Genomic DNA, 22,951 nt, shown 5'->3' with positions numbered 1-22,951 from the left:
GCGCTGATAGATGAAATATGACACACAACTACCCAACGGAAAACCTAATATAAAACAGTAGAAGTGTTGAAAAATTCAGTTCATCAAGTTCCACCAGTTTTACCAGTAACCACCTCACTGAAAATAGGATACTTCTAATCAAAGGAAGACAGCGTTAAGCACATTGACGATCGGCAGGCCACCGTAATCGAGAACTAGGTACCAGTCCCCAAGGCGTCAAATCTTATCATAATAGGATAGATGTTCTGCCAGCGGACCGGATGAGACCAGTGAATGAAATATACATTATCTAGATCCTAAGTTACTCAAACTCTGTGAATTGAACAACCAAGACTCGAATAATATTTAAAGAGTCTTTAATAAACATAAAAAAAAAAATTAATCATAGGCAGTTCTTACAAGTTATGCCTTATATATTTTAAATATTTTATGTATTTTAAAAATACGCTATTCTTTAGAGTTCTTTTTTTTTCTTTGGGGTGTCTGTTATCAGACGGCTGGGACCAATCATGATCCATCTCACCTATTAGAGTTCTTTTAACTCACTGACTCCTATATTTTTGGTTTAACTCTAAATTACTATTTTGCTTTCTAAAATCGACACATTTTAGATAAAAAAAATTAAAATCTCGATTTCAACAATTTCACCTTTTCAGAATTTTGGTTTTTCTAGTTCAGAATTAATATTAATCCAGATCTTAACAAGCATTGAACTTTGTATTATTGATCGACACAAAACGCTTTTTTATAATCCAAACCATTGAAAATTACAAAAAAAAACAAGTACCTCTTCTAAAGGCGGTCTTGTGCGTTATAAGGTTACTAGTTAACTTCATAAAATGAAACATTAATAAGGGTTCGTTCACAAATTACGTAACGCAAATTTGGGCAATTCCATACATCTCCCTAATTTACAGCGGAACGTAAGGGTTTCTAATAATAGAAATAAATTCATTTTATTCGTTTATATTTACTTCAAAACAAATTTTACTGCCTTTTGAGCAAATAAAAATAAAATTATTATCATTTGAAGATGGTATGTAATGCTAAAAATGATATATTATGAATCATCCTTTTGATGAAAATGAGTGAAGAACTAGTTTCAGTGATTAAAATTTAAGAAAATAAAGCCTAGCAACACTTTGACGAAAATATTGATTTTACCATATACTTCTGAATGAAATATTTTCAGGCGAAATGCCAATAAATACAAATATGCGAAACTCGAAAAAAAAGCCTGAGCTAAAAGAAAGATAAACTCAAAAATGAAAATCAGATTAAACACAAATAAATATAAATGTATGAGATTCGGGAAAACCCTATGATCAAAAGTAGGAAGAAATCTACAATGAAAAATTATCAGAGGAAACAAAAATAAACATAAATGTGCAAAAAAATTGTTGATTGATACTAGACGTTTAGCCTCCCTTTTTGTTATTTCGACCTCTTATCACATCTTACCTTTTGACCTTATCGACCTTTTGACCCCATGGACCTTTTGTCCTACAATCGTTATTTATATCTTTTGTCCTTTCAACCTTTCGTCATTTCGACCTTATCTTGTCTCTGGCGTTGTCCTTCGACCTTTTGACCCATTTTTTTCCGTTTCGACCTTTTGTCCTTCGACCTTTCGACTCGGATTTTTTATTTCGACCTTTTGTCCCTTCGACCTTTTGACCCTTCGCCATTTGGTCCTTTCGACCTTTTGTCCTTCGACCTTTTGATCTTCGACCTTTTGTCCTACAACCCAGACGGTGTATATAGTCCGTAAGAGCTAGCGTGTGGAGTACCCTGCAAAAAACCGGAAAGGACCCCTTTCTGAAGTTGGAGATTTTTTTAGAAGTTTTGGAGATCACGAAATATATAAATGAACGAGAATTTTTTGAGAAATCGAAATCGTTTTTTTTTAACAGTCAGTTCAGGAAAGAAACACTTAAAACGGACGTGAATGAGATAGTACGAACTCGCCTTATGAAAAGAGAATTTCTTGGCATTATTGTTTCTTTACAAGTAATTTTTCCGATTTTTTTTTCGAAATTTCAGAATGTTCTAATAATTCCTTAACGTTTCTGGAATATCACCAAAATTATTAAGGGGAGAATTCTTTGGAGTAGCTTTAGTGTAAACATAAGAAATGTAAAATGTTTAACACAATTTTGTGTTCCACTCACACACAAAACGAGCCTCAATTAGAAAAACACATATATGAGTGATAAATACCGAATTTCCTCCAAGAATTCCTCTGAAAGTTCATCCAGGAATTCCTCCGGAAGATGTTTCAGCATTTCCTCCGGAAGTTTCACCAGCAGCCCAGCTGGCTGTTCCTCCAAGAATTCTTTCGGAAGTTCCTCCAGAAATTCCCCCGGAAGTTCCTCCGGGAATTCCTACGGAAGTTGCTCTAGCTATTTTTCCGGAAGTAGCTCAAGTGATTCTTCCGGAAGTTCCTACAGAAATTCCTCCGGAAGTTCCTCCGGGAATTCCTTCGGGAATTCCTCCGTAAGTTCCTTTGGGAATTGATCCGGAAGTTCCTTCGGGAATTCCTCCGGAAGTTCCGTCGGGAATTCCTCCGGAAGTTCCGTCGGGAATTCCTCCAGAAGTTCCTTCGGGAATTCCTCCGGAAGTTCCTCCGGGAATTCTTCAGGAAATTCCTCCGGGAATTCCTCCGGAAGTTCCTCCGGGAATTCCTCAGGAAATTCCACCGGGAATTCCTCCGGAAGTTCCTCCGGGAATTCCTCAGGAAGTCCCTCCGGAAGTTCCTCCGGGAATTCCTCCGGGAATTCCTCCGGAAGTTCCTCCGGGAATTCCTCCGGAAGTTCCTCCGGGAATTCCTCCGGAAGTTCCTCCGGGAATTCCTCCGGAAGTTCCTCCGGGAATTCCTCCGGAAGTTCCTCCGGGAATTCCTCCGGAAGTTCCTCGTCCTCCGGAAGTTCCTCCGGGAATTCCTCCGGAAGTTCCTCCGGGAATTCCTCCGAAGTTCCTCCGAATTCCTCCGGAAGTTCCTCCGGGAATTCCTCCGGAAGTTCCTCCGGGAATTCCTCCGGAAGTTCCTCCTGGAATTCCTCCGGAAGTTCCTCCGGGAATTCCTCCGGAAGTTCCTCCGGGAATTCCTCCGGAAGTTCCTCCGGGAATTCCTCCGGAAGTTCCTCCGCGAATTCCTCCGGGAATTCCTCCGGAAGTTCCTCCGGGAATTCCTCCGGAAGTTCCTCCGGGAATTCCTCCGGAAGTTCCTCCGGGAATTCCTCCGGAAGTTCCTCCGGGAATTCCTCCGGAAGTTCCTCCGGGAATTCCTCCGGAAGTTCCTCCGGGAATTCCTCCGGAAGTTCCTCCGGAATTCCTCCGGAAGTTCCTCCGGGAATTCCTCCGGAAGTTCCTCCGGGAATTTCTCCGGAAGTTCCTCCGGAAGTTCCTGCGGAAGTTCCTCAGGGAATTCCTCTGGAAGTTCCTCCGAATTCCTCCGGAAGTTCCTCCGGAAGTTCCTCCAATTCCTCCGGAAGTTCCTCCGGGAATTCCTCCGGAAGTTCCTCCGAATTCCTCCGGAAGTTCCTCCGGGAATTCCTCCGGAAGTTCCTCCGAATTCCTCCGGAAGTTCCTCCGAATTCCTCCGGAAGTTCCTCCAAATTCCTCCGGAAGTTCCTCCGGGAATTCCTCCGGAAGTTCCTCCGGGAATTCCTCCGGAAGTTCCTCCGAATTCCTCCGGAAGTTCCTCCGGGAATTCCTCCGGAAGTTCCTCCGAATTCCTCCGGAAGTTCCTCCGGGAATTCCTCCGGAAGTTCCTCCGGAATTCCTCCGGAAGTTCCTCCAATTCCTCCGGAAGTTCCTCCGAATTCCTCCGGAAGTTCCTCCGGGAATTCCTCCGGAAGTTCCTCCGGGAATTCCTCCGGAAGTTCCTCCGAATTCCTCCGGAAGTTCCTCCGGGAATTCCTCCGGAAGTTCCTCCGAATTCCTCCGGAAGTTCCTCCGGGAATTCCTCCGGAAGTTCCTCCGAATTCCTCCGGAAGTTCCTCCGAATTCCTCCGGAAGTTCCTCCGGGAATTCCTCCGGAAGTTCCTCCGGGAATTCCTCCGAAGTTCCTCCGAATTCCTCCGGAAGTTCCTCCGAATTCCTCCGGAAGTTCCTCCGGGAATTCCTCCGGAAGTTCCTCCGAATTCCTCCGGAAGTTCCTCCGAATTCCTCCGGAAGTTCCTCCGGAATTCCTCCGAAGTTCCTCCGGAAGTTCCTCCAAATTCCTCCGGAAGTTCCTCCGGGAATTCCTCCGGAAGTTCCTCCGGGAATTCCTCCGGAAGTTCCTCCGGGAATTCCTCCGGAAGTTCCTCCGGGAATTCCTCCGGAAGTTCCTCCGGAAATTCCTCCGGAAGTTCCTCCGGAAATTCCTCCGGAAGTTCCTCCGGAAATTCCTCCGGAAGTTCCTCCGGGAATTCCTCCGGAAGTTCCTCCGGAAGTTCCTCCGGAAGTTCCTCCGGAAGTTCCTCCGGAAGTTCCTCCGGAAGTTCCTCCGCGAAGTCCTCCGGAAGTTCCTCCGCGAATTCCTCCGGAAGTTCCTCCGGGAATTCCTCCGGAAGTTCCACTGCGAAATCCTCCGGAAGTTTCTCCACGATTTCCTCAGGAAATACCTCCAGGAATTTTTCAGGAAGTTCCTCCAGGAGATCCTTAAGGAATTTCTCCGGAAGTTCCCCCAAGAGTTTCTCCGGAAGCTTCTTCAGGAATTCATCCGGAAGGTTTTCCAGGAACTCCTTCGGAAACTCTCCCAGAAATTTCTACAGAAGTTCCTCCAGGAATACCTCCGGAAGCTGCTCCAAGAATACTTTCAGGAAGCTCCTCCACGATTTCCTCAGGAAATACCTCCAGGAATTTTTCAGGAAGTTCCTCCAGGAATTTCTACGGAAGTTCCAACAGGAATTTCTCCGGAAACTCATCCAGGGATTTCTCCGGAAGCTCCTTCAGCACTTCCTCAGGAAGCTCCTCCACGTTTTCCTCAGGAAATACCTCCAGGAATGTTTCAGGAAGTTCCTCCAGGAATTTCTTCGGAAACTCCAGGAATATCTCCGAAAGTTCCTCCAGGAATTACTCTTGAAGTTCGTCCAGGAGTTTTTCCGGAAGATCTCCAGAAATTCCTCCAGAAGTTCCTCCAGGAGAACCTTAAGGAATTTCTCCGAAAGCTCCCCCAAGAGTTTCTCCGGGAGTTCCTTCAGGAATTTCTCCGGAAGCTTCTCCAGGAATTCCTCCAAAAGTTCCCCTAAGAATACCTCCGGAAGCTGCTCCAGGAATTGCTCCAAAAGTTCCTTCAGGAATACCTTCATAAGTTCCTTCGGGAATTCTGCCAGAAGTTCCTCCAGGAATTTCTTCGGAAACTCCAGGAATATCTCCGAAAGTTCCTCCAGGAATTACTCTTGAAGTTCGTCCAGGAGTTCTTCCGGAAGATCTCCAGAAATTCCTCCAGAAGTTCCTCCAGGAGATCCTTAAGGAATTTCTCCGGAAGCTCCCCCATGAGTTTCTCCGGAAGCTCCTCCAGGAATTCATCCGGAAGGTTTTCCAGGAATTCCTTCGGAAACTCTCACAGAAATTTCTCCAGAAGTTCCTCCAGGAATACCTCCGGAAGCTGCTCCAGAAATTACTCCGAAAGTTCCTCCAGGAATACCTTCAGAAGTTCCTTAGAGAATTCCTCCAGATGTTTCTCCAAGTATTCTTCCAGAAGTTCCTCTAGGATTTTTGCCAGAAGTTCCTTCAGAAATTCCTCCGGAAGTTCTCCAGGAATTCCTTCAGAAATTCCTACAGGAGATCTTTAAATAACTCCTCCGGAAGTTTCTCCAGAAATTTCTCTGGAATTTGCTCCAGAAATTTCTCCGGAAGTTGCTCTAGGAATTACTATTGAAGTTCATCCAGGAATTCCTCCGGTAGTTCCGGAGAACTCCGGAAAATGCTCCAGGAATTCCTCCGAAAGTTCCTCCAGGAAAAGTTTCAGAAGTTCTTTCGGAAATTCCTCCAGATGTTCCTCCAAGGATCCTTCCAGAAGTTCCTCCAGGAATTCCTCCAGAAGTTATCTAGAAATTCCTCGGGAAGTTTCTTCAGGGATTTCTGTGGAAGTTTTTACGGAAATTTCTCTGGAAGCTCCTCTAGGAATTTCTCCGGAAGTTGCTTCAGGAATTACTCTTGAAGTTCTTCCAGAAATTTCCCCGGAAGTTCCCCCAAGAATACCTCCGGAAGCTGCTCCAGAAATTCCTACGGGATCCTTAAGGAATTGCTCCGAAAGTTCCCCCATGAATTTATCCAGAAGTTCCTCTAGGAATCCCGCCGGAATTTTTTTTTTGGGAGATCCGGCTTCTCCTCATCCGGAAGTTTCTCCAGGAATTCCTTCGGAAGCTCCTCCAGGAATTCCTCCGGAAATTCCTTCAAGAATACCTCCGGAAGCCGCTCCAGGAATGCTTCCTTAAGTTCCTCCAGGAGTATCTTTAGAAGTTCCTTCGGGAATTACTTCGGAAGTTCCTCCAGGAATTCCACTGAGTAGAAGCAGGCACGCTTACCAATTACCACCGTTGTCGCTTTAATTAGCTTCACCATAAATATTTCAATAATCACACAATATTAAGGATATCTATAAATAAATCTATTTTCTACATTCTCACACATCTTACCTATATCATTTTCACATTTGAAATGCTTTTGTTGAAGCGGAATGTGGAACTGCAAATAAGGACAGTAGTGCAAATCCACTTATATTGGGGTTGAAATTCGTGTGAAACTGGGTGCAACTAGAGTGAATAAAAACACTATCAATGGTATAGCATTTAGATCTGATACGAACTCAGATTAGAACTGACGGGACAAACAGACAAAGGTAAAACAGCAACAGTGGGTTAGATCAAAACAAAAAAAGGTAAAGACACGTGGATTCTGTTTCGCATACTCATATGCGCTGCCAAGATGTTTAACAAAAAACTGATTTTCGTACGGCGGATTTGCCGGATTTGCAATTAATTATAAAAGGTAAAGTTGCATCAGACTTGTTGGCTCTGAATGCTCATCTTTGGGGAGTTAGGCAGCAGGCAGGAACCGGTGGATTGCTTCTTCAAAGCTCATGCGTTGTTATTCTATTGCACTGGTACCATTGAAATTCAATTCAATGTCCATGGTTCCTTCCAATGTATTTAAAATAATATATATATGCTCAAAAAACCGAAATATGAAACATTCTATGCGAAATCATAAAACCACAAGCATTATTTGGACCTTTCATCCATGTTTACCATAAAAATCAATTACAGCCATGTATTACGACGTATTAACACTGAAGACCTTTATCATCAAGCATCACTCAATAAACAACAGAACATTTGTCATCCACCTCGCAGGATCTCATCTTGTTCGGTCACCGTTCGTTCGATAACATTTTAGCACTTACACTTTGTCACTCCTTCACTGATCCGAATCCGCGGCAGCCAGTGATTAATTGTTCCAAGTTCCAAGGAGATTTACTCCTACCTTGCAGTTGCTCGCTTGCTTGTTTATTATGAAATCACGACCATCCCAGCAACATCCATCGGCAAGAAGAACCACTCAAGACAAATTGCTCCGTACCATCCGACGCATTCGCCAATCCTTGGCTTTTCCATCATCGCTCATCACCACCACGGCAACGCGTCACTCGTTAAATTGATTGACTGATCCTCGGAGGTTACCGTTTTAATCGGAGAAATGAGTTTGTCATCCGTTCCAAGAAACCTGCGTGGAGTCAAAAGTAAGTCGAACTTCAAATCTGGGATTGATTAATGGTCGGATTACAGTTTTCTGAACCGTGGGGTTTAAGCTTCTAAGGAGGACACCACCATCGAGCAAAATTTTGATGAGCTCGTCGCACATAAGAGACATCTCAATCCGCGACGTGTTGAACACCTGATGTTGGAACTTCCAAGATTAGCATGTTTAAAAATGCGACAAAACATGGACTCTATTTCCTGCCCGCTTGAACATAATTATCTGTCACCAAACGAGTCGAAAGGGCAACAAGTCATCCGCCTCGCCGACGGTTCCCCTGCGGTTCGGAAGCACATCATCGGAGGAGGTGTCACGACGTGACTCAAATTACACCACTTCAGCACCATTCTGTGAGTGCTATTTCAAGTTCAAGTTGTGTTCGTCGCATCAGGCTGCGATTTAATCCCCAAAACACGCAGTCCAAATCGCAGTTGGCAATATGCTTCAAGACAAAACGGAAAAACCGTCAAATCAAGAAAGCTAGTCGTAGCAAGCCTAACTTTTTAGACACTCGAAATAAAAACTGACCCCATATAAGCAAAATGATGCGAAGATAAGACTGGGCTGGGTTGGCGTTGGCCACAGGGAGGAAATCGAATACATCACGCACTTGTCCAACACACTGGGAACTAATCAACATCGCAGCGACAGACGATGATGGACATTCCCGCTGGGTGAAATTTCTGTTTCGACACCTTGAGCGACGTGACAGAATCCAAACATCCAGAAGCTAATTGAGGAGTCGCTCCCTGTCAGCAAGGTTCGATACGTGACTCGAATCCTAGTGGAATTGTGTCTTGTTGATGAGCGTTCATCATCATCATCATCATATGGTTCGATTTTGACTGGGGATGAAGAGAACCGGTTCCTGTGTTCGAACCACTACTGGAGCGACCTCTTCTTTGCCCAGTGACCCCGTTCTTATGAGAAGTAAGTTAATCGATGTTTTTCACCTTCCTTGTAGTGCAGTCGATTTAAATGTCATCCGGCACATACATCTCTTCCTCTTGTTGTTACGGCTTGACGGGATACGTAAACAAGATATATCCATGTAGTCATATTGTAATGCTCTGGAAATTACGCCCAGTCATGCAAATCCACCAACGACAGCGACGATCTATTCTAGATGAAGAAGGAAACCACTTTTTTCACGAACCTACGCAGAATTCGATGATGACAACGGGTGCCAGTCTGCGAAAATGTATTGCATAACAAGCATCGTTGACGACACGCGTGACGACGATCGTAGACCTCGCGATCGAGTGGGTATCATCACTCCTCTCTTGTCTGGGTGCGGTGAAGGAGGAAGCGCCAAGAAATATCAACGGAGGAATGAATATGATGGGAAGAGCAATTTAAAATGAGGTATTACCCTGAAAGGGATCATGTTCAAGGGTGTGTTGATAGTTCAGATGTTCAATTTGCAGATCTAGGTCATATCTACATAGTTTTTATTGATTTTGTTGGAAGCAAGGGATTGAATATGGAATATTCCAATTGTACTCACCTTCCTCAATTAGTAATGCAACCAAGCTATTTCGTCCAGCTTGTCCGTCAACTGCAATTTAAAGAAAATAGGAATATCATTGTAACCATTTTTACAAATTTTTAGAATTCAGATATTAATTAATAGCCTTTCTTCAGACTCATTTTCATTTTCATTTTGCAGCGTTTGAGAGCGCAAGTCAATCCAAAGCCGATAACAGAGAGGGTAATGGCAGAAGAGTCCTTGCAGACCACTTGAACGCCATGGGGTAGGATCAGGATGCGGTGAAGTGAGGTTCGGATTTGGAATCGACTCGACACTAATGCAAAATGTAATTGAATGCAAACTAGTCAATGATCAAAGGCTTAAATGATAATTTCAAGATTTCTAGTACCGTTGTACTTCTAGTTATTAAAAGCAATGTTTAAAATGCAATGTCTTCTTTTTGCCTTGGAAGCAGCTGATGTGGTTTGAAAGGCCACTTAGTCATATAGTACAATTATAAGTTATTTAATGTGTTAGCTTTTTGTGACCACATTGAGAATATAAAAATATATTAGTATTAGTGTTCTATTTTATAACTTTTATTTATGCAGAATGAAAATTAATTGACTTTGTTTGCTCTGAGTGTAGGTTATGCGTTCGTCAAATCACTTTGCTTACCTAAGTCATTGTTACGTCAATGTTTTTAAGCTGTGTCGACACTACAAACTCAATGTAAGTTGTATCATGTAAAAGTGGAAACTGCTCAAGATCTTAGTTTGTTCCATTATATTTTTTGTCAAGGTTGCCTATAGCTTTAAACTGTTCTAACAAGTAATCGTTGATTAATTACGGTGATTATCTATTTAGTTCTAATCAAGATCAGCTATAGGATTCATCAGGATAGGATTAATTGAACTTTGACGCAAAGCAATTCTTTATCAAGAGATAAAGCTCATAGTCTGACTGAATAGGCGTAAAAAATGATTTCATTTTTGGCAACTTGAAAAACATCGCCTGCGCTTATATTCTTTATATGTCAAATAATTAATCCTACCAAGTAACAATATTGGTTTAAAAAGACATTTGAAGTAGAGTGGAAGCACTAATTGTTAAAACCATGTACATCAAGTTTTTTACACGGTTTGGTTTCAGTCTTTTAAGACCTTCAGCGTCAATGAAACAATGAGTTAACCCCACGAAAAAAATTCACAAAAAATCAAAGAAAGTTCAGGTGGTATTTAAATGCTTCCAACACCTTAATAAACTTGCCACAAATCATGCTTAAATGAAAATATACCAACACTGTCGTTGTCGCTTGTGTTTTGTTTTTGTATCGTTCCACAATAGGACAGCACCATATAAAGGAGTGCCCAAAACTACCAAAAGGGTCATTTTCGAATTGGGCGTATAAAATGTGATGAATGCACAGCTTATGGGCTATATTTTTATAATCAGGATTCTCAACCGATTTTGACGATTCACCTACCAAACGAACCGGTTTCAAACCTGAGAAGAGAATCGGCATTGGTCACCTGGTTCCGGAATAATTCCCTGGGTCGAGTGGGATACCTTTTTTTTCAAATCAAATGACCATGCTAAAAGTCTTAAAACTAATTTTTTGATGTGTCCCACTTCATGAAGTCACGAGACATGTTCAATAGTGCCTGTTCCAAGATTCCCTGGTGGGTTTGGACAGGTTCCGTGGCATTCCGGGGACCTGGTTCCCCCGGGGAAGTGGTCACTTTTCGATTTGATCCGAAACCCATCTTGCGATGTCTCAAACTTCATGATTTTGCGAAACAAACCCAATAGAGTCTAATTTGAGATACCTAAGTGGTTCTGGTCAGGTTCCGTGCCATTCCGGGGACCTGGTTCCCCCGGGGAAGTGGTCACTTTTCGATTTGATCCGATACCCTTCTTGCGACGTCTCAAACTTCATGATTTCGCGAAACGAGCTCAATAGAGTCTAATTTGAGGTACCTGAGTGGTTCTGGTCAGGTTCTGTGGCATTACGGGGACCTGGTTTCCCCGGAGAAGTGGCCACTTTTTGATTTGATCCGAAACCCTTCTTGCGACGTCTCAAACTTCATGATTTAGCGAAACGAGCTCAATAGAGTCTAATTTGAGGTACCTGAGTGGTTCTGGTCAGGTTTCGCGGCATTCCGGGGACCTGGTTCCCCCGAGGAAGTGGCCACTTTTCGATTTGATCCGGTCTCCATCTTGCGACGTCTCAAACTTCATGATTTCGCGAAACGAGCTCAATAGAGTCTAATTTGAGGTACCTTACTGGTTCTGGGCAGATTCTGTGCCATTCCGGGGACCTGGTTCCGCCGGGCAAGTGGCCACTTTTCGATTTGATCCAAAACCCATTTTGCGACGTCTTCATGATTTCGCGAAACGAGCTCAATAGAGTCTAATTTGAGGTACCTGAGTGGTTCTGGTCAGGTTCCGTGGCATTCCGGGGACCTGGTTTCCCGGGGAAGTGACCACTTTTTGACATGATCAGAAACCCATCTTGCGACCTCTCAAACTACATGATTTTGCGAAACAAGCTCAATAAAGTCTAATTTAAGGTAACGGAGTGGTGCTGATAAGGTTTCGTGGCATTCCATAAACCTGGTTCCCTTTGGGAAGTGACCACTTTTCGATTGGACCCCAAACCCATCTTGCGACGTCTCAAACTTCATGATTTCGCGAAACGAGTTCAAAAGAGTCTAATTTGAGGTACCTGAGTGGTTCTGGTCAGGTTCCTGGCATTCCGGGGACCTGGTTCCCCCGGGGAAGTGGCCACTTTTCGATTTGATCCGAAACCCATCTTGCGACGTCTCAAACTTCATGATTTCGCGAAACAAGTTCAATAAAGTCTAATTTGAGGTCCATAAGTGGTTCTGGTCAGGTTCCGTGGTATTCCGGGGACCTGGTTCCCCCGGGGAAGTGACCCCTTTTTGATTTGATCTGAAACCCCTCTGGCGACCTCTCAAACTTCATGAGTTTGTGAAACGAGCTCAATAAAGTCTAATTTGAGGTACTGGAGTGGTGCTGATAAGATTCAGTGGCATTCTGGAAACCAGGTTCCCTTGGGGAAGTGGTCACTTTTCGATTTGATCCGAAACCCATCTTGCGATGTCTCAAACTTCATGATTTCGCGAAACAAAGTCAATAGAGTCTAATTTGAGTTATCTGAGTAGTGCTGGTCAGGTTATGTGACATCCTTGGAACCTGGTTCTACCAGGGAAGTGGTCCCTTTTTGATGTGATCTGAAACCCATTTTCCGTCGTCTCAAATTTCAAGATTTCACGAAACGAACTCAATATATTCTATTTCGAGGTATCTGAATGGTGTTCGTCAGGTTTCGTGACGCTTTTTTTGTAGTGATCGGAAACCCATCTGTGTCACAAGACATTTTCAATAGAGATTTTTTCAAGGTACTCGAGTGGTGCATGTTATGTTCCGTGGCGTTCAGGGAATCTGGTTTACCAGGCAGCTTTTTGATGCATTTTTAAACCCATCCTGAATCGTATCACTTGTGTCATATCAAGGTGGAAACTATCCAGAAGTACAAAATTTCTCAGAATACTCGAAAGCATGTACAACATTTTAGAATTTCATGTTTCGTTGTTCATGTTATAGATTACATGATTCAGGATTAAGAATACATAGAGCAGTTTAATCATCCGCGATGGCACCAGGTTACTGACATAATGAGAAACGTCTGCTTGTTTCGAGAGATCATGAAGTTTGAGACGTCAAAATATTGTTCAGTTCAGTTCAAATGACCACATCCCCGGGAGAACCAGGTCTCGCGAAGTCATGAAGTTTGAGACGTCGCGAGAAGTCGTCACCGCAAAAAGTGGCCATTTCTCGGGGGAACTAGGATCCCGGGATGCAACGGAACCTGACTAGCACCACTCAAGTACCTTTTAATTGAGCTCGTTCCGTGAAATCATGAAGTTTGAGTTTGTCGCAAAATGAATTTTAGATCACATCAAAAGGGACCACCTCCTTCATGGACCCAGGTTCCAGGGATGCCACGTTACCTTACCAGCACCACTCAGGTACCTCAAATTAGACTTTATTGAGCTCGTTTCGCAAAATCATAAAGTTTGAAACGTCGCAAGATGGGTTTCGGATCAAATCCAAAAATCAGCCACTTCCCCGAGGGAACCAGGTCCCCGGAATACCACGGAACCTGACCAGCACCACTCAGGTACCTCAAATTAGACATTATTGAGCTCGTTTCGCGAAATTATGAAGTTTGAGACGTCGCAAGATGGGTTTCAGTTCATATCAAAAGATGGCCACTTCCCCGAGGGAGCTAGGCACCCGGAATGCCACGCAACCTGACCAGAACTACTCAGGTACCTCAAATTAGACTCTGTTGAGCTCGTTTCGCGAAATCATGAAGTTTGAGACGACGCAAGATGGGTTTCGAATCAGAACGAAAAGTGGTCACTTCCCCGGGAGAACCAGGCCCCCGGAATGAAACGGAACCTGACCAGAACCACTCAGGTACCTCAAATTAGACTCTATTGAGCTCGTATCGCGAAATCATGAAGTTTGAGACGTCGCAAGAAGGGTTTCGGATCAAATCGAAAAGTGGTCACTTTCCCGGAGAACCAGGTCCCTGGAATGCCACGGAACCTGACCAGAACCACTTAGGTACCTCAAATTAGACTCTGTTGAGCTCGTTTCGTAAAATCGTGAAGTTTGAAATGTCGCAAGATGGGTTTCAGATCAAATCCAAAAATCAGCCACTTCCCCGAGGGAACCAGGTCTTGCAGAGCGTTAATGAATGAAGCTTCCTATGAATGATTAAATTTGTAATGATTAAATCATTCAACTCTACGATTAAAGATTATGATTGATGATTTATTCATTTTTGACAATGATTAATGATTATGATTAACGATTAAATTAATTTTTGACAATGATTAACGCTTAGATTAATGAATAAAACGTTTGGAGTATGATTAACGATTAACGATCGTGATTAAATGGTGACACAATATGTATATGGTTAATGATTAACGATTATGAATAATCAATTTGACTGATTTGCATAGTGATCAATAATCAAGTAACCTCTCTACCAAATTGGGTAATTAAAAGGTATAAAAATTATTTGATTATGATTAATGATTAATGAATAAAAGCAATGTATGCAATGAATAAAATTGAAGAATAATGAATAAACTAAAAACAATTATGAATATGATTAAAGATTCGTGATTAAATGTAAAATTTTATGAATAACGAGTAGTGAATAATGATAAAATAATATTTTTCGCATGATTATGATTAATGAATAATGATTAAATAGCCCATTATTCATTAATCATGATTTAATCTATGATTAATCACTAATGCTCCTCCGGAATGCCACGTAACCTGACCAGAACCACTCAGGTACCTCAAATTAGACTCTATTGAGCTCGTTTCGCGAAATCATGAAGTTTGAGACGTCGCAAAATGGGCTTCGGATCAAATCGAAAAGTGGCCATGTCCCGCGGAAACCAGGTTCCCGGAATGCCGCAAAACCTGTCCAAACCCACCAGGGAACCTTGGAACAGGCACTATTGAACATGTCTCGTGATTTCATGAAGTGGGACACATCAAAAAATAGTTTTCAGAGTTTTAGCATGGTCATTTGATTTGAGAAAAAAAAGGTACCCCACTCGACCCCGGAGTTATTCCGGAACCATGTGGCCAATGCCGATTCTCTTCTCAGGTTTGAAAACTAGAGACCTAACCGGTTCGTTTGGTAGGTGAATCGTCAAAATCGGTAAAGAATCAACGGAGTTATGATTTTTTGAAGTCATTTTTTAGTGCCTAAAAAGTATCAAGGGAGGATAAGGGTTAAGGAGCATTTTTAATTTTTTACGGTACATTTTTTTCGTTTTTACGGTACGCTTTTCGAATGTTTACGGAGTATTTTATATATTTCAAGGTAATTTGTTAGATAATTTACGGAAAAATGATCACTTTTTTAAGGAGCATTTTCAATTTTGTAAGGTCAATTTCATCTGTTTAATTGGACATTTTTTGGGCTGCCTATTGGGCCTGCGCAAACCTCCTGTCTCGTCGGAGGGCCGTCGTGTCAGGGCTGTTTAGCGTCCCACCTAACACCAGGACTTGGGCTTGTGCGCTTTGAGCGGCACACGGTCGCTTTGGCAGAGCCTACTTGCGGATACATGCAGCTTTTTAAAAGGTTTAACAGGGCCCACTGTCAAACCCCACCACACCCTAGGCAGGCGCCACAACTCGCAGATGGCCTGGGGAGGGATCGTCAAGCCCTTGGACATAGTCCCTGCTGCCCCTAATAATAATAAGAAGAAGAATGCATAGACAAAAATTATCTATTCTTTCGAAGAGTGCATTTACCCGTCAGAAGGCAAAAGACGATATGGTTCTTGCCTTCAATTCAGGCATTTGCTTGGTTGAAAGCATGGTAGAATATGATCCCTTCTTTCGAAGGATGTATCTTCCCGACAGACGGCAAGAGAAGATATAGTCCCTCTTCCAAAGGATGCATTTTCCCGGCAGATTGCAGAAGACGATATAGTTCCTTCTTCTAATTCTAATATGGCTCTCCAAAAAGTTGTGTGGAATTTTGTTACTGTTCGAGCGTCGTCAGCATTTTGAAAGGACGCTTCAAAGAAGAATAATTCCGAGTCTCTCGAAGGAAAGTTTCTGAGGCTTTTGAAAGGAATCTTCCGAGTCTCTTGAAAAAGGCTCCCGAGCCTCTTGGAAGGAGGCTTTCGAGCCTCTTGGAGAGCCTCTTGAAATGAGGTTTTTGAGGCTCTTGATAGGAGGCTTCCGAGCCTATTGGCAGGAGGCTTCTGAACGTCCTGAAAGCAGGCTTCCTAGCCTCTTGGAAAAAGGTTTTTCTTTCTCTCAAAGAAACTTAGAAGCTTAAAAGAAAGTTTTCAAGCCTCTTGTAACGAGGCTACTGAGCTTTCCAGAAAAACCTTCATACCTCTCAAATAGAGGCTTTAGAGTCTAGATTTAAGTCACTTGACGTTTAATGCAAGGGGAAATATGACCCCTTCTTAAAGGATGCATTTGCTAGGTTTAGGGCAAGCGAAAACATAATTCATTCTTCAAAATGAATCTGTTGTGACCTACCGTATGCGCTCCGTCCCTCGATTGACCAGATCGTGAAAAAGAGTTTCACTGCTGTTACACAGTCGAACCCCAGATTCTCCTTCTCCTATTAGATGCACCAAATGCACTTATGATTGTGACAACGACGACGCAAAGACGATATAATGATTATCCGAGGTAGTTTCTAGCAGTTCCAGCAGGTAAGTAAAATTCACTAATTTATCACAAACGACTCGATTTATTCATTACACATTTTTATTAACTACTACACTTCTTTAACTTAAATTTTATTAGAAGGTTTATTATACAATTCCCTACAGTCGGTCTGACTATCGCGACGGTTGGACTTGGAATACAATACAATCTTTCTTATTCTCTAGTTCGTAAACAACATAAAAAACATAGAGCGAAAATATACAAATACATACATAAATTATGGTGCCTCACATCTCGTTTTGGATAATTGAATCTAGTCATCCTATATTCTATTCTACTACCACCTTTAACATAACCGGCCACCTAAATTTGTTTACGAATTTATAACTAAAAAGGAACAACAAATCAATCGCTCGTGGAAAACTATTCTTCTTGGTTTCTATAATATCATCAATCAAGAAACGACACTAATAGTTTAATTTAATTTTAGTTACTGGATGGAGTTCTCATTAGTTGTTGGCTGCATTAAATTCTCATCGAAGGGTAGAGGACATATTTTAGAAACAGCTCGAGTGTATGTTCCAGTCGCTGTTTTGAGTGTGACGACACGGGTTATTTGATCTTCACCTGGATGAATGGAAAGGATTCTTGCTAGCGGCCAAGTTGCAGACGATTTGTTATCTTCTCGCACAAGAACTAATTGTCCGACGAAAATTTCGACCGGTGATGAAGATTTCTTCCGCTGGATATTTAGCTCTGTCAGATACTCTTTTCTCCATCGTATCCAATGCTGCTGTATGAGCTGCTGTAGTTGCTGGTAGTGCTTTAATCGACCCGTTGGTACATTCGAGTAATCTGGATCCGGGAGCGCTGCGAATGATGATCCAGTCAGAAAATGTCCTGGCGTAAGAACGTCTAATTCATCGGCGTCTTCAGATAGCGGCGTGAGTGGGCGGGTGTTCATGTTAGCTTCCACCTGAGCAAGGACAGTAGCATAATCTTCATATGAAAGCCGAACATTTCCAAGGATCTTAGATAACGTTGATTTGGTGGTTTTTACAGCGGCTTCCCATAATCCACCAAAGTTAGGTGCTCTTGGTGGAATGAAATTCCACTTGATGGTTCTCCTGCTGCATTCGTCGTGGATTTTCTGTTTTTGATGAGGATCATTAAGAAGCGTGTACCAAGCTGCCATAGCGTTTTTTGCCCCTTGAAAATTGGTTCCGTTGTCGGAATGTATTTCGCTAGGAAGGCCACGGCGGGCAATGAAGCGTCGTAGAGCAGCAATAAACGCATCTGTAGATAGATCACACACCAACTCCAAATGGACTGCCTTAGTGGTGAAGCAGACGAACACGGCGATGAAGGCTTTCTGTGGAGCTGCTCGGCGATGGACTGGCTTCATATATACAGGACCACAATAATCAACACCGGTGATATTAAATGGCTTACTGGGGGCTATGCGTGTTTTAGGTAGTTGGCCAATTGGTTGGGTAATAGGAGCAGGGCGGTTTCGAAAGCATTTGTGACATTTGCGGCATACGGAGTTTACTAAATCTTTTGCACGTAGCGGCCAGAACTCTTGCCGCATGGTAGCCATTGTCATACGAGGACCAGAATGTAACAAAGCGATGTGGAAATGTTCTGCTATCAGTTTAGTGAGTGGATGCTTGCTAGGCAGTACCATGGGATGCTTTGTTTGATATTTCTCTTCGGACAGTCGGAGCCGGCCACCAAGACGAAGGATACCCTTTTGGTCGACAAAGAGCTGCAGATTCTTCAATGGTGACTTGGATGGCACGGTACCTTTTCTCTTCAGCGTCTTTACTTCTTCGGGGAAATTTTGATATTGAACAGTTTTCACCAGTGTCTCTTTTGCAGCTTGCAATTCCGAAACTGTAAGGTACGGAGTTTGATGAGGGGTTTTTGTACGGCATCGTGAGATGAAGCGCAAAACGATCGCAGTTATACGGACTAATTTCCAGAAAGTCGAATATCGTTCAAACAATGAGATGTCTGGAGAGGCTTCTTTTGTGAGTAACACGGTCTTTCGTCGCTCTAACAGATCTTCCGATATCGATTGCAGCATCGGTTGCTCTGGCCAATTTTCCTCACGCTGACATAGCCAAACCGGACCTGCACGCCAAACGGTATTTTCAATGAAATTTTGCGGGAGCATACCACGAGATATGTAGTCGGCCGGATTGTCAATTCCCTTTACATGTTTCCAGAGGTGACCATGTGTGAGCCGTTGGATTTCGGATGTGCGGTTTCCGACGAACGTTTGCCAAGAATTTGAAGGTGCTTGTATCCAATGTAATACTACAGTTGAGTCAGACCAGAAACAGCAACGAACTTCCTCCATTTCCAGCGCTGCTGCTATCCGAGCATAGAGTTTTGCTCCTAGAAGTGCAGCACAGAGCTCCAAACGGGGCAAGCTAATGCGCTTGAGTGGCGCCACACGAGATTTCGCTGAGATGAGCTCAGTGTTGATTTTTCCGTCCTTGCTAGTAGATCGAGCGTAGATGCATGCACCATATGCCATCTCCGAAGCATCACTAAAAATGTGAAACTGAACTTCTACTGCATCGGGCACGAACACATATCGTGGAACCTTGAAGGACTGCAGCAACGGTAACTGTTCATAGAATTCCTGCCATTTGATGCAGATATCTTCAGGAATAACATCGTCCCAGTCTGCTGCGATTAACCAGAGGTGTTGCATGCGAATTTTCGCCCAAGCAGTTACTGGTGAAACAAGACCAAGAGGGTCGTATAGCTGGGCAATTGCCGAAAACACTTTCCGTTTGGTCCATTGTTCGTCGATTTTCAGAATTAGTACCTCCATTCCAAACTGATCCGATTCTATCTCCCAAACCACTCCAAGTGTTTTGATCTTTTGTTCAGGTTCGAAATGCATCGTTGGTACACTTCCGTTTGACTCAATAGTTGTATCGTCTAGAACTTCTGGTCGGTTTGAATTCCACTTCCTTAGATGCAGTCCGCCTTCTGCCATCAATGCTTGCGCATCTTTTCGAAGTTGTCGGGCTTGGTCCACTGATTCTGCCCCCGAAATGAAATCATCCATATAGAAGTCCTTCGATAACTTAGGAGCCGCAAGCTCATACTGATTACCAATGTCTTCTGCCAGTTTTTGGATCACACGAGTTGCCAGAAATGACGAAGGTGACAAACCGTATGTCACTGTTTGTAATTCGTAAACCTCGATGGGATCAGAAGGATCAAAACGCCAGATAACTCGTTGGAGACTAGTGTCTTCTGGATTTAAACGGATTTGTCGATACATTTTTTCTACATCCGCTACCAAGGCGATTGGGTGTTTGCGAAATCGCAGCATCAAATCCAGGAGATCATCCTGTATGACTGGTCCTGTAAGCAACGCGTCGTTAAGTGAATGGTTCGTGGAAGTCTTCGCTGAACCATCAAAAACTACTCTTAGCTTCGTAGTGGTGCTCGATTCCTTAAAAACCGGGTGATGCGGAAGGTAGCAAACCGTGCGTTCATGATCTTTGATGTTTTCAATAGCGCCAATAAGCTTCATATGCCCTAACACAATGTATTCCAGCATGAAGTCATTGTAGCGTTTCCGTATGTCAGCATCTCGACCCAAACGTCTCTCCAATTGATGAAATCGTCGCACTGCTGTACTCTTCGATTCGCCTATCAACTTATCAAAATCCATGCGTTTCGGGTATCGAACAACGTATCTTCCAGTGTTATCACGTGTAACAGTTTCTCGGAAATGAGTTTCGCAATCTTCCTCTTCCAGTGACCTTGGTTTTTTATCGATTAGTTCCTCTATGTTCCAAAACCTTTCAATGCTTTTGTCCAGTGAATCCACCACCGCTAGGTGGCAACTGACGGATGAAGTTCTTTCATTGCATTCCGATTCACCTGCGGCTACCCATCCAAATACCGTGTTGACAAACACCGGCAGCATATTGTCGAATTTCCGAATCTGTAGCCGGCCACCGTGAAGAAGGTGGAAATCATAAAAGAATTGAGAACCTAGAACAATATCAATTGGACCAGAGTGAAAGAATTCGGGGTCCGCCAGTTCCATATCCGGGAAAGGTTTCCAATTAGGTATTGATAAAGACGAAGCAGGTTGATCGTCAGTGACTTGTGCCATTACCAAAAAATTCATCGGTTGTGAGTAGTCCTGTATGCGAGAGCTGATGACTGTGGACACTTCATGAGCTATTTGTTTCCGAGATCGTCCAATTCCACTGATTTCTACCTTCCTATCGCTTCTTTGCAACTTGAGCAATTGGCATAAATGTTCCGTCATGAGGTTGGCCTGCGATCCAGAGTCCAAAATGGCCCTTGCGAGGTGATTTCTTCCCCATCTGTCTTTAACCTTCAGCATAACCGTCAAAAGAAAGACATGCGAATCGTGAACTCCTATTGCTACGTTGGAGGAAATAGATGAAATCGAACAAGAATCAGGATTCCCAGAGTCCGGTGTTCCGCCAGAAGTAGAAGGGGTGACAGCAAGCACGGCCAAATCTGCTGTAGAAGTCGAAGAAGTTGATCCAGACCCAGGAAAACCAGGATGTAGAAGAGAATGATGTTTCTTAGAGCATGTTCGACAGCGATACTTTGAAGGACAATCCCGTGCAAGGTGATTTCTACCCAAGCAGTTACTACAAAGATGTTTAGAATTGGTGAACTGCAGTCGTTCTTCCAGTGGCAGTTCGCTGAATGATGGACATCGTGAAATAAAGTGTTGTTCGTTACAAACCATGCAGGTGGGAAGAAAATTTTCAGTAGTAGAGTTGACCGAAACCTTCATCGGACGAGATTTGAAGAAATTAGAAGAAGACGAACCGCCAGCAGTTGAAAACAGTTGATCCACTGAAACCGCATCCAGCACCCGAGATTGCTTTTTGAGGAACTCTATCAAAACAGCAAAAGATGGTTCTTCCACGCCTGAAGCATGCTCCTCCCAACGTTTTTGACTGGTGTCATCAAGTTTCGAGACCATCAAGTGTGTCAACATTGCTCCCCAGCCGCTTGTCCGTTCTCCCAATTGGTCCAAGATGTTTGTGTTCCGTTCGAAACAGTCGATGAGCTCGTGTATACCGGTAGCCGTTTCCTTTCGCATCTTCGGGTATTCGAATAAGGCGTTCAGATGTCGCTTCATCAGCAAATATTTGTTTGAGAACCTGGCAACCAAGCTGTCCCAAGCAATCCTGTAGTTAGCTTCGCTCATAGGGAACGAGTCGACTAACTTGAGAGCATCGCCTTTCAAAGATGCCCGTAGGTAATGGAACCTTTGTATGTTTGTGAGTTCCGGGGAGGAATCGATAAGAGCTTTGAAAGTATCGTGGAACGCTAGCCAATTCTCAAAGTGCCCATCGAATTCTGGTAAGTTGATCTGCGGCAGACGTATGTAGGAATGCACATTGTCATTTTGACCAGGTGCGGCCGATTGAGCGATATTCTGACCTATGTTTTGTGGCACTTCCCGTGGTAATTTGCCTTCCAACCCTGCCCTTACCTCAAAATATTTGTCTTCAAAATCTGCCCTTACTTGTCGGTGTTGATCAATGTTCTCTTCAAATTCCTCAGTACCCTCAATCTCTGATTGTATTTCCTCAAATTCATCCCACTTTGCCTCCAATTTCTCCAAACGAAGCCTAATTTGGAGCTCACTTGGTGCTTCTGCATTTTGTAAGAATGTTTCCATACGAATCAAAAAGTCCATGATATTGTCCCGTGCGTTGACACTCGACTTCAGCTTCTTTCCTCCCATGCTTCTTTCCTCGATGTAAGATTGTGGAAACAGAAACTACAGATGATTCTGCAAGAAACACACAAAGCGAAGCACCCCTTGCAAGTGAACTATGATACGTTGGACAGGTACTCACCTTGTGAGCCTGTCAAACAAGCCTTGTATTTCAATTTCTTGCACCGCAATGTAACACAATTTACTCCACAGGTCACAAACTACCATCCGTCAACGCATACGCACTCCAAATCAATCCGTAACGCTCTACAAATAATGCCACAAGAGAATCACCTTTTACGTTTTGGGTAGATTATCGGACAGGTACTCACCTTGTGAGCCTGCTCGACAGGCCTTGTAATAAATTTGTTCCACCGCAACGTACCACAATTTGGTTCAAGGGCTCCAAACTACCATCCATCAACGTACATACAACACAAATCAATCCGTAATGCTTTTGTGAGTAACCACCAATGCTGTACTGATGCAATGCAACGCATAAACCACAGCTTTCTGTAAAAAATTCCAAAAGCAAAGCACCTTTCACACTACAGGGTGGTTGGTCGGACAGGTACTCACCTTGTGAGCCTGCTCGACAGGCCTTGTAATAAATTTGTTCCACCGCAACGTACCACAATTTGGTTCAAGGGCTCCAAACTACCATCCATCAACGTACATACAACACAAATCAATCCGTAATGCTTTTGTGAGTAACCACC

At 43.2% G+C, this 22,951-nt stretch overlaps 2 protein-coding genes across 4 annotated transcripts in view; both read right to left on the bottom strand.

Moving 5' to 3' along the window:
* LOC134207612 (uncharacterized) overlaps nt 1-22,951 on the bottom strand; it is a 259,390-nt gene that overhangs the window by 125,633 nt on the left and 110,806 nt on the right. For 2 of the 3 annotated variants that reach the window (XM_062683330.1, XM_062683328.1), the window contains one exon: nt 9,257-9,307. The gene's annotated coding sequence lies outside the window, so the exon portion shown is untranslated. Of the gene's footprint in view, nt 1-9,256; nt 9,308-16,345; nt 16,659-22,951 lie in introns of those variants that run through there. The other variant, XM_062683329.1, reaches the window with a different exon arrangement.
* On the bottom strand, nt 16,971-22,259 carry LOC134207338 (uncharacterized). The gene has a single exon (XM_062683058.1). The coding sequence runs from the start codon at nt 22,257-22,259 to the stop codon at nt 16,971-16,973; it is 5,289 nt and encodes a 1,762-aa protein (XP_062539042.1).

The sequence above is a fragment of the Armigeres subalbatus genome, chromosome 1 (assembly GCF_024139115.2).
Source record: "Armigeres subalbatus isolate Guangzhou_Male chromosome 1, GZ_Asu_2, whole genome shotgun sequence".
Classification (NCBI taxonomy): Eukaryota; Metazoa; Arthropoda; class Insecta; order Diptera; family Culicidae; genus Armigeres; species Armigeres subalbatus.
Note: the sequence above shows the minus strand (reverse complement) of the source record. Positions and strands in the feature narration are given on the sequence as shown.